This window comes from Dipodomys merriami, unplaced genomic scaffold, assembly GCF_024711535.1.
Source record: "Dipodomys merriami isolate MVZ:Mamm:240054 unplaced genomic scaffold, mDipMer1.0.p SCAF_3, whole genome shotgun sequence".
Classification (NCBI taxonomy): domain Eukaryota; kingdom Metazoa; phylum Chordata; class Mammalia; order Rodentia; family Heteromyidae; genus Dipodomys; species Dipodomys merriami.
In genome coordinates, this window is record NW_027204492.1 from 102,261,284 (window position 1) to 102,273,622 (window position 12,339).

At 31.6% G+C, this 12,339-nt stretch overlaps 1 protein-coding gene across 1 annotated transcript in view; it reads right to left on the reverse strand.

Annotated features, from left to right (window-relative positions):
• Window positions 1-12,339, reverse strand: part of Il1rapl1 (interleukin 1 receptor accessory protein like 1) — a 1,184,015-nt gene that overhangs the window by 480,694 nt on the left and 690,982 nt on the right. Inside the window, exons 4-5 of the mRNA XM_070040687.1 lie at window positions 7,502-7,688; window positions 3,990-4,143 (exon numbers count right to left, since the gene is read on the reverse strand). Coding sequence (XP_069896788.1) covers window positions 3,990-4,143; window positions 7,502-7,688 — 341 coding nt within the window. The remainder of the gene's footprint in view (window positions 1-3,989; window positions 4,144-7,501; window positions 7,689-12,339) is intronic.

The window sequence follows — 12,339 nt, forward strand, 5'->3', positions numbered from 1 at the left end:
AATAGAAAAAAATAAAATTCAGAACAGTGTATCTAAAACAGAGAAAATCAAGTAGAATACTCAAAAGACTATGGATAGGCATGTCATAATCAAACTTTAAAAAGATACAAATAAAAACGTTTAAAAAAAAACACAGATGAACTGTAACATCTGTAGAGGATAAGAATGAAAAAACTGCATAGAATTCCATCGCATATAATATAGCACATTTTCTTGATCCGAAAGAATGACATTACCCCATTTGTTTGGAAATGGAAGACTTGGAAAAAATTACATTAAGTGAAGTAAGCCAGGGCCAAAGAAACATAGGTCCCATGGTTTCCTTTATTTGAAATAACTAGTATATGTCTAGGACAAACAGAAAAGGCAAAAAGCTATGTACATATGACCATATAAAAAACAAATCGTTTAAATAGGGATACAGGTGGACCCATTGCAACATGAGATGTACAAGACGTTATGTCGAAAAATGAACTTTACAACTTTGGCAGGGGGTAGGGGGTGGGAAGAGGTGGTAGGGATGGTGGGGGGGGGGTAGGAGGGAGATGGGAAGGGATGGGAAGGGGAAACAAAGGAGGAGGCAACAATGCTTGATAAGAAATATACTCATTATCTTGCCCATGTAATTGTAACTCCTCTGTATGGTATTTTCACAATAAAAAAAAAGAATAAAAAAGATGATGTTAAGTGAAATGAACCCCAAGATAGGGACATACCTTGTTTTTTCTTTCTTGATATTGTATTTAACATATTCAACGTACTATGTGATTTATTTTTGTTTCTCTTGTATGCACTTCCTCCATGGTATAGCCCCTGTTTTCACTGTATTTGATGTCAGTGCCCTGCATCTTGTATATACATTTTTCTAATTTGGGGAGGGGAAGGGAAATAACAAAATGCTGAAACAAGGATACAGGTTGACCTATTGTAACAATGACATGTACAAGACACTACGTTGAAAAGGAACTTTACAACTTGGAGGGGGAGGGGAAGTTGGGGAGATGGGGAGAGAAGGGATGAGAAAGGACGGTAGGGGAAAAACAAAGGAGGAGGTAACAATGCTTGATAGGAAATATACTCATTACCTTACTCATGTAACTGTAACCCCTCTATATACTATATTTTTTTATAAATAAAAAACAAAAAATGCATAATTTAGATATAGAGGGATTGTAACTAAACAAAATGAAGACCATGTATTACAAATCCTTATCATCCTGAATAGGAAAATCTGAAAGCATGTCTCCTATTGTCAAAAATGAAACAAGAGTGTCCATTCTCATCACTCTTATTGAATGATGTACTAGGAATTTTAGCCAGAGAAATTTCAAAAGAAAAAAACAGAGTCATACAAGCATAGAGAAAAAACTAAAGACTTTACCAAAACATTATTAGAACATTATTGGAACTGTAAAACAAATACAATAAACTATTCAAATAGACCTCCAAAAATCGTTAACTTTTCTATACATAATAATGAACTTACTGAGAAAGAAATCAGGAAAGAAATACCATTCCAAATCGTCACTAAAAATAAAAAATACCTAAGAATAAAACTGCTTAAGGCTATAAACAATGAAGAAAAAATCAAGAATACATTACAAGTTGAAGGACAATGGATTTTCATGAGTTAACAAAATTAAAATTGTTAAAATCCCTATAATAGCCAATGCAATCTCCAGATTTAATTGAATAAACTACTAATCACATTATCCAGATAGCTAAAAGAAATCCTAAAACCCATACAGAATCACAGAAAATACGCAAGGTAATCTTGAGCAAAGATGAAGGCCTAATGTCTGATTTTGAAACATAATAACAAAGCCATCCTAGAAACAACAGGATTACATTGGCCTACAAACACACACACATCGACCAATGGAACAGCGCTAGAACACTCACAAGCAAATCCACATATTTTCAGACAATTTATTCTTGACAACAGTACCAGACAATATATATTTCCCCAAAAAGTGTTGGAAAAATCATATATACTTTAACCTACTGTTGGGAAAACCAGAAAATCACATGTAGAAAGCTAAAACAAAGGTGACCTAAAATTAGAAAGGGTACTCTTAGATGGTGGGAAGAGGGAGAGGGCAAGGAGGGAGTAGGAGAAAATGTTCAAGAGTGTATGGTCATGATTAAAGCATTATATATATATATATATATATATATATATATATATATATATATATATATGCATATGGATGACCTTATCTCAATGAATCACAATAATTTGTTTAAATAATATTTTTCAATAGTTAACCTAAAATCACATATTTCCTTTGGATATCAAGACATAAATACTCTTTGAATCATTTAGAAGCAAAGAGTTCTGTTATTGGTTATACTAAATGATATATGAGTTATTTTAACAGGTTGGAACCTTCTTCACTTTTCATTTGCTTCAAATAGAGACCAGTCTTGAATCTTTGTATTTTATTTCTAGAAAGGGGAAAGTTCTAGTTTCCAAGGATGAATGTTACATTTTAAAATATAAGGACCAGGATACATATTTTTTCCATTCAGATTATCTTTTTCCTTCATATTTGTTTCAATATCAACTGCTTGTAAAAGCTACTTCTGTACACAGATTAAATGTAAAAAATAAATGGATAAAATATAAATATGTGTATAGACATATTTCCACTGGATTATTAAAGTATAAGGAGGTAAAATGTTAAAGTATTTATCTGAATTTTTCATATGGATAACTATTATACAAAAATTGAAATAAAAATGATTGTAAATTATACATGTTTATCATAGTTACGTAACACAAATCAGAGGCTATATGTATGTGGACTGTTAAATCTACAGTATATTGCATGCATGAAATTTATTATGTCTGACATCAAATATTTCCAAATCTAATTAAATTACTCTCTGTCAGAATAATTCCTATTTGTTAAATAAATTCCATGGAACAAATCACATTAATCCCAAATATATCACATTTTCCCAACGTACTTGATCATTATAATATGTGTGTGACTATTACAGGTTTATTTCTCAAATAAAAGAAGTCTGTTTTAAGTGTATCAGTGAATAATTAAAAGTCTCTTTAAAATAGTTATTGTTCTTTTATTTTGCTATAAATATTTCACACATATGGCTATTTGAAATACCATTAACAGTCTTTCTCATGAATATTATCTTTACATTTTTATTTTAGCTTCTATTCAGCCTCTCATTTTTGTGTAACTACTTTTAGTATAGTATATTATTACTACAACTACAAATTAAAAAGACAATTTATACATGACAAAAAGATTTGGGTATAAGCCTGCATGTTGTAGAATTATTTCTTACCCATCACCTTACCTCATTTGATCCTTGCCAAAACATTGCAGCAAGCAAATTTGATAATCATTTTATACACGAGTAAAACAATGTTCGAAAAGTTGTGATGTTCATGTGGTGTGTGAATTGTGGGGTCTTGATAATCAGAAATGTTCGGAACCATGTTCTCATGTCCTTCCACTTTATCAACCAGATACAGGGATGACTCTGTAGCTACCATTTCACATTATTTGATGATTGTGCATGGACTTACATTATTTTCACATCTTTCAGAGTGGTAAGTAATACAGAAAAAAATGTCTTTTCTAATTTGGAGTAAGGCACTATCACAAAGATATATTTCGTATAATCCGTTTCACCACTCCATAAAATGTTTGCAAAAAAGATATCACTGCAATATAAGCATAATTTTCTAAAACTATAAACTCATTACGTCAAGTGCTTTCAAAAGCTAACTTTGCTACAATTCTCTAAGCATAGTCCTGTTAACTTTTCAAATGTATTTCAGCCAAAATAATTTAAAAGAAAGTGGGATAAATTTCACCTATAGAAATACACTATTCATTCCATTAAGGACTTTTTTATGCTTAAGTAAAATATTTAAAACATGAACTTACAGTTGCCAAATTAATATAATCAGTAACTTCATTAAAATTAGATGATATATTGAAGATATTGATTACCTGTAACAGTTAATTCAGTAGTTCTCCTTACAACAAAGCCTCCATATTTTAATTCACAGGTATAATTTCCAATGTCATCTTCTCGGACTTCTCTTATAAGCAATGTGTCTCTTTTAAATACAATGCTTGGTCTCCATGTTTTCGTCCTACATTCCTATAGGAAGAACATAGAATTTAGATAGTACTTACAGTAACTGAAAAATAGAGTATGGTGTCACTAAATCATTCATATTTAAAGTTGCCTTTTAAAGGGAATAAACATTTTTAATTAATGCTAAGTAAATTTATTTATCTTTAAAGCCTTTGGAAATCATGTACCTGAATTTGAAGAGAATTTTTAGAAAGAGTCATATTACTAATTTCTCATACAGATTTATATGAGACTTACATACATATGTACTTATACTGAATACTTACATATCAGTTATGTATTGATTTATTAGACATTAGAATAAAGATGTTTGTTGGGTGCCGATGTCTCACACCTGTGTCCTAGCTATTCAGGAGGCTGAGATCTAGGGATTGCAGTTCGAAGCTAGCCCCGGCAGAAAAGTCCCCATGAGACTCTAATCTCCAATTTACCACTTAAATACCAAAAGTAGGGTTGTGGTTCAGATTGTAGAGCACTAGCCCTGAGCACAGAAAGGCCCAGGGACAGAGCTCAGGCCCCATGTTCAAGCCCCACAACTGACCAAAAACAAAAACAAAACCAACAACATGTTAAGTACTACTAACATTATTTTAAAGGCTAATACTTTATATTTGATTATTGAAAAATTAACCACACTGAAATTTGAATACATATTATTTGAATTTAAATTAGGAAAACAGTTATATAAAATAAAATGCTATTTTAATATTTTAAGTGTCATATTTAATACATTTAAGTCTGTTCATGTCATGTATATTATACTCCTTGAAAGAAATGAATAACATTTGTGTGCAAAGTCTTTAAAATTTCATGAATATGTATTGTCATTGTTGATAGCCCTAACATATTATAATCTCTGAATAAAGCTTTGGATTATGATGCTATTGGCTCATAGATTTCTGTTTGTGCCAAAACAGAACTCCATATCCTCTAGCCAGATTTACAATCAGTGGAATGAGAATAAAATAGTCTTAAACCCTTTGATATGATTGAGTGGTGTAGTATTTCTAAAAATTTTATTGGCAAATCGGATTTTTTAGACTGTGATTTTATGTGGCTTAGTTCCTAATCTGTGTAATTGTGTGTGGAGGTGATTACATGGTTATTTTAGATTAAAAATCTACATTTTATTTGCTCATAACAGTTATATAAACCCTCATAATTGTGTAAATTGTGTACTGAATGTTTAGAATCTATACTTAGCCAGGTTAATTATTTTGCAGTATTCTAATTTAGAAGTAGCTTTTAAATCTCATCTTTTCAATACTTGATAGATTATATGTTGGCTATGGAAAAAATAAAATGTCAGAAAGCTTTTAAATTCTGCATACACTCTATCTCCACCCACCATTTCATTATAATGACTTTTATAGCTTAAGGTCAAAATGATTGTGGTGATGACAGAAATCTGATTAAAGAACCAGTATGCGACCAGTTATTTTTTAATTACGTATGTGTGAGGATATGTAGTCCCTCATCATTCAGCAAATTTTGAAATTCTCTCTGCAAAATGATAATAAATGATACACAGTCCAACTTGTTAGCAAACAGTGAAGAAGTTGTATATATCAACACTGAATGTCTACATCTGAGAATTTGAAAAGTATTTGTTTTTAGAAACTTTGTGCTCAATTGCTCTAACACAATGCCCCATCAAAGTTTTATTAAGAATCTGCTTGTGGAAGGCAGGCCAATAGATTTCCAAAGATTAGCAATACGAAAGAATAAACAGGGAAAAAATAAAACATTACACAGGAACTGAAAACAGTTTGTGGGTATTTCAGAGCCATTTAACATCTAGGATTAAAAAAAAAAGACCAAAGGACAAACTGAAAAAAAAAAATATGTCAAGACTTTCCTTACAAACTCTGAATACTTACAAACTTACTTAAATGGGGACACTGATTAATTGTGGCAAAATGTTTTTAAAGTTGCTAAGATTTCTTGTTTGATTTCTGATAAGAGAATTATGAGTAATTACTTTTAAGGGTTAACATTTTGATTTTGGCATTTGTAAACTAGTAATTGAAAGGCTAAAAATTTTAAGGTCCTACTTTCAGCAAACTATACAGTTAAAATTGTTAATCCATGCAGAAAATACCCTATGGTTTTATTTTTATCACATCTATACTCTGTGTGTGTGTGTGTGTGTGTGTGTGTGTGTGTGTGTGTGTCTGTGTCTGTGTCTGTGTGTCTGTGTGTCTGTGTCTGTGGCAGTACTGGGGCTTAAACTCAGGGTCTGGATTGTGGACTGTTCCTTAGCTTTTGCACTCAGGGTTGGGGCTCTATTATTTGACCTACATCTCCACTTCTGGCCTTTTGTAGGTTAGCTGGAAATAATGGACTTATGGACCTTTCTGCCTGGGCTGGCTTCAAACCATGATCCTCAAATCTCAGCCTTCTAAGTAGCTTGGATTACAGGCATGAGCAACAAGTGCATAGCTATACTGTTTCATTCAAGATGAAAAAAAAATCTTATACAGCATTGTACACTTAAAATTTCAATCATTAGAATGTCAGTGAAAATTAATGATGTGATAGCTAAAAGGAGGGTAGATTATTTTAAGATGAAATGATTTTTGTCTGATAGTATTTTGCAATGTTATGAAATTTCTCAGATACTGTTTCTTTAAGATGAGTATGTTTATATGTTAAAACTTTTTTAATATGAACAAAGTTGTTTCCATTAAATAGAATGTTTCATTTAAGTTTGCCACCTTAATTTGGGAACATTTGTGAACATTATGGACTGCTAATATAAAGAACCTTAAAATGAGTGTTCAACATAATTTAGTTCCAGAAATCATCAATCTCAACTATCATAGATGCAGAAAAATTTCTACAACAAATAAACAGGAAAAATTTATTATAACAGAATACCTATAATAATATTTTACTTATAAAAACCACTCATCTGGTTGAACCACTACTAAATATCCCCATGCTGCTGATCACATATATGGTATATAACATATGAGCACCGTTATATATTACAGACTGTGATAGAAAATTTGCTCCAGGAAAGTTAGAATGAACTTGTGACTTTAAATGAGCATCATTATTCCACAATACTGTGAATTTCCGGAAATTAAGTAATCACTTAATCACGATCAAAAAAAAAAAAAAAAAAAAGAACCTTGGGGAAGGGAGGGAGGGAGGGGATGGTAGGGGGAAAACAATGGAGGGGGTAAAAAAAAAAAAAAAAAAAACCAGTGATTTTTAAAAACAGCAAAACTTGTCAGAACATTCTAGGAAGATCGACCTTAACTATGTCCCATCAATCTAATCTTTTTCCTATTTCTCCCAGAATATGACTCACATTAAGCTATTTATAAACAATAAAATCATCTATAATTGATACCTTATACCAAAGGATTTCAGGTTCTTTGGTTGGTAGCAAAAAGTCCTCTATGTCACGGCATGAAATCTCCTTGCTTTTGCTAAGTTCAGCTTTTTCAAAATACTTCATCTTAGAATTGTAGCAGAGTCCAGTGTCATTTTCTCCCACTGTCAGTGAGATGGATACTTTCATACAATATGTAGAGTTCCTGTAACAAAGCAGAATAAATATGGTGACCTACTGTGAACAAAAAGTGAGTGCTTCCAAGGGAGTGAATTTAACTCATTCAGAATAAAAAGAAGTATAGTCTCCATTGTGTAACTGATTTTATTCTATAGGGTTGTCTCTTATCAGGAAACCATACAACACTTTGTCCACCATGTTTATTACATTTTCTGAGAAAAAAAATAGTCATAAAACCAGGATCAGTTTGAAAAGTGTTCGAGATATTTTTATCTAGGAAAATAGAATGAAGGAAGAGTTAGGTTGGGAAGGAAATCATGCTTAAATTTCCGCTAAAATTGGCAAACTCAACAGAGAAGTAAAATGTAGCTGACCTATTAAGTACAATGGAAGGAAAAGAATAATTCTGTCCAGCTCTTACAATAGTGGTTGCCATGGTAAGAGTTAAAGTTATTGATGCATGTAGGCAGGAAGTAATATTTGATAAAAGTATTGAAACATCATACTTCTTAACTGTCCATATCCATTTGGTTTGAGACTGGGATACTATGTTGTCAAAAGAAGCATTCTGCCATGTTACATAAGGACAATTCCTTCCTGATAGATTCTACTGAATCAAATCATTAAATCAACATCTTATTTTTACTTTGCTGGATCCTAGATCAGGTTTAGAACTTGGAATACCCGAGAATAGAACTCATGCTCAGATATTATTTTGGAAGAGCTCTGAATAAATGAAACTTTAATATAATTCATACCACTTCTGCTTGCTATTTAAGTGTCTGGACATTGAATGAACTTTGAAAGTATACAATGTATTATACTAGGGTAGAAACTGAGAAAAGAATAAAATGCCAGATTCACAATTTCTAAAAAAAAAAATCATTTGTTAAGTGTCCAACTGCTTGTTCTTTATTTGAATCTCATTGCTTACTATCTCTACATCATTGGGCCACAACAAAGCCAGAAGACAAGGAATTTAGAAATAGGTATCTGAGTCATTCAGTGTTATACATGGAATAACACAATAAACATTTATGAAAAATCTGAAGAATTTTAAGGAATGTAGACATCTCTATTTTCTTATACCATCTAGTGAACAAGTGAATCTAATATACTTAATAAGCAAACCCATTACCCATTTAATATTAGTCAATCTCACAAAACATCTCTAAATATGTTTTCAAGGATTTTTCTAGAATTATAAAAATAGCTTTCTTGCCCTCAGCCTCTCAGAATTCAGGAAAACATGTACAAGCACACGATTGAAACTTGTGGGTAGGGGCAGGAGGACAAAACTGGGAGAGAGCAAAGGAAGGGGGGACACTGTACAAAAAGAAATGTACTCACTACTGATTTATGTAACTCTAACCCCTCTGTATACAAATTTTACAATAATTTTTTACAATAACAATATATAAATAACATATATATGTAAAGAGAGGGAGATAACCAAAGTGATTTCAAAGAAAGAAAAATGAAGGCCTCATACATGATGAGATTTGAATTGTCTTGTAAAAGGGAATGAAAGTTTAACAGTTACTCAAATGCATTGTACACATTAGTGGACATGCTAAAATGAAATGTTGGACAAGTATTTGAAGTAAATAACAAAAAATAATATTTTTGAATTCTGAAGAGAGTTATTTTAGGCAACAATATGCACAAAGACTAGAAGAAATGAAAAACCTTAACAAACTGCAAAATTCCTTAAGAGACCTTGGTTTCAGAAACTATAGTTTGTCTATAAAATATATATAAAGGACCAGTAACAAGAAATATGCACAAGCATCAGGCTGAAAGTCAATATCGGGACTTTATATTATAGTATTATAAAATATGGATTGTAGAGAAGATTTCCCTGATTGTTATGAGAAAAATGGATTGTATGGAAAACAAGACTAAACGAAGTAGAACAAATTGTAAAGCAACTGCACTCATTTTAGAAAATATGGTGACTCCAAAAGGGTACTTTTTATTGGGCAGGGGTAATAAAGGGGTTCATATTCAAAATATATTTAAGAAATCAAACCAATATGACAACAAGGAAGCAAAGAAACAGATATGAAAGATGCAGAAATTTTTTCTTTTTTTCTTTTTTTTTTTTTGTCGGTCATGGGACTTGAACTCTGGGCCTGGGCGCTGTCCCTCAGCTCTTCAGCTTAAGGCGAACGCTCTACCACTTGAGCTACAGCGCCACTTCCGCAGAACTTTTTTTCTTAGTTGAGCATATGAAAGGTAGAGGAAATCTTTCAGCATGGAAAATAATGGAAAAGAAACATCTTTGAAAAAGAATAAGGTATGTTAAATTTTACTTCTAGCTTCACACTGAAGTGAAAAAGACAGCCCTTTTAGGGCTTGCCAGCAATATTGCTCATGCATTATTTATTAATTTTTTCTGCTATAAACTAGAGCATGTTCTTTCCAGGCTCTTTCTATGATATTTTTGTCAGAAACGAATTATATAAGTTAAAGTATTAACTACCTTAGCATACATTGAACAACACCTTAAGAAAATATTTAGGCTTTAGAATAACACCTACTTTTCCAATTCTTTAGAATTTTTAAGGAACCAAGAACTTTCTAGGAAATAAATCAGTACATTCTTAATTTTGAACCTTCCACATAAATCTTTTAGATCTAAGCATCTCAAGTTTTTTGCTATATGAACTGTTTGTTTTGCTTATGTGTTGTAGCATATCATATTAGATACCAGATATTTTTTATACAAGAAGGATAGCGGAAGAATTCTCAACTGTCAGTAATCAGATTGAAACAAAATTACTCATAATTTTTGAGAACTAGGCACTAATACTTGGATTTTAGGCCTCTTTTCACTCATTTGTATAAGGAAAAAGACACTAATACTTGGATCTTTAGGCCTCTTTTCACTCATTTGTATAAGGAGAACATAATATTAAAGACTAAAACGTGTAAAGTGATTAGAATACTACCTGTCTTTGGGCGCTCAGTATGTGTTCCACCTTATTATCAGCATTGTTTCCTTTATTCTCAAATCTTTTTCCCGTTTTGTGGCAAAAAAACACACACTGGTTGTCATATGATACCTTCCATTCTTTGATATGTAATTAGTGTGAAGCATAGAAAACCAGGTAAGTGTTTTTAATTTTCACTTTGGATCTCAGAGAGGGAGGGACAAGAATGACTCAAGTTGAAGGGAATTATGGACTCTAATCATTGCACATTTTCTTTTTATACATTCAAGTGACCCTTAATCTCCAGAAAATGGCTCCAGATGACTTACCCTTGGATCTACTCATTTATCTGCCTTTTTAATCTCTAGCTGATTTGCAACTGTCTGGTAATGTCTAGAAATTCAATCTCCACAGGATAGCACTATTTTCAAATTACTTTCAATGTTTTAATGCATGTTTACTGTTTTTGTTCGTCAGGAGGTGATTTAGAAAGCTAAAAATAAAGTAATATTCAACCAATGCTGTAGTCCTATTTACTGTAAGAGCTAATAGGAAGCAGCAACTTATGACACATTAATAAACAAATGATACCCTAGAGGAGAATTTACACACTCAAAGCAAAGAACGAATTCCACAACCATCAAACTTGTGGTATGATGGCTATGAATCTGCTGTCAGGGAAACAACGTGGTCTATCATAGATGGGATAGGGAAAGTGCTCCTACAGGACTTACGGTAAAATCATTAGCACTTATTTATTTGGCTTCTTTTGTTTATAACAGATGGGATACTGTCTAGGCAAAAAGTTGAATCATGACTGCTGGTATCAATGCTTATAAAATGGCTAGCAAGACAGGACATACATTCATGCAGAGAGAACAGAACTGTTTATATCTGAGAGTCGTCACAAAATTATCCTTTTCAGTGAAGAAAATATTAATATGAAATTTATAGAAAGGATCTCACTTTCTCTGACATGGGTAATAATATAAAACATAGCAAGTATAGACAAGGTATTGTACAAACAATTCAGTTCTTTCAATGTCTTGATATTATAGCAGAGTTCTAGTGACTAAAGAAATCAGTTTATTGTCCAAGTTCTATTATCTAATTTGTAGCAGAAATAGGATGGGAAATCAGATATATAAATTGTAATTTATTGGTCCCCTTTACAAGCTAGTGGAAATTATTTGCACTGGTTTAATATATATAAACTTTCTATATATCATAGATGTATATAATCTCAATAAATATGTGTTTACATTTATATATAATATATAAATATATGTAATATTTATATATAGCTAGAAGTGTTTAAAATAAAAGAAATTTAACTGCCTCTTAGTTTTAAATTATCTATATATTATTTTATATTCCAAAACATGGATGTCTTAAGAAAAACCTAATAAGATAAAGTCTGGATTTTTGTGAAAACTTAGACCTAAAATCCAAGAAGGCTAAAATGGAGTAAGTTGCAGGTCTTATTTTTACATATTTGTAAAAATAATAATTAGCTTCTTAAAACATTGGCATTGAGTTGATTTAGAAAGGAGAAGAAAATTCCTACTCAAGTTCAGTAAAAGAACTGGGAACTAGTACATATATTTTGTTAAAAATAAGAAAACAATAAGTGATTACAAATAAAATAAATAATTCCTTGAGGACAGATGCTGGAACTGAGTAGTGTACTGTGAAATCCTCTATGAATTTTAAGTCCAGTGCTACTTTGAAAGGGAGGGA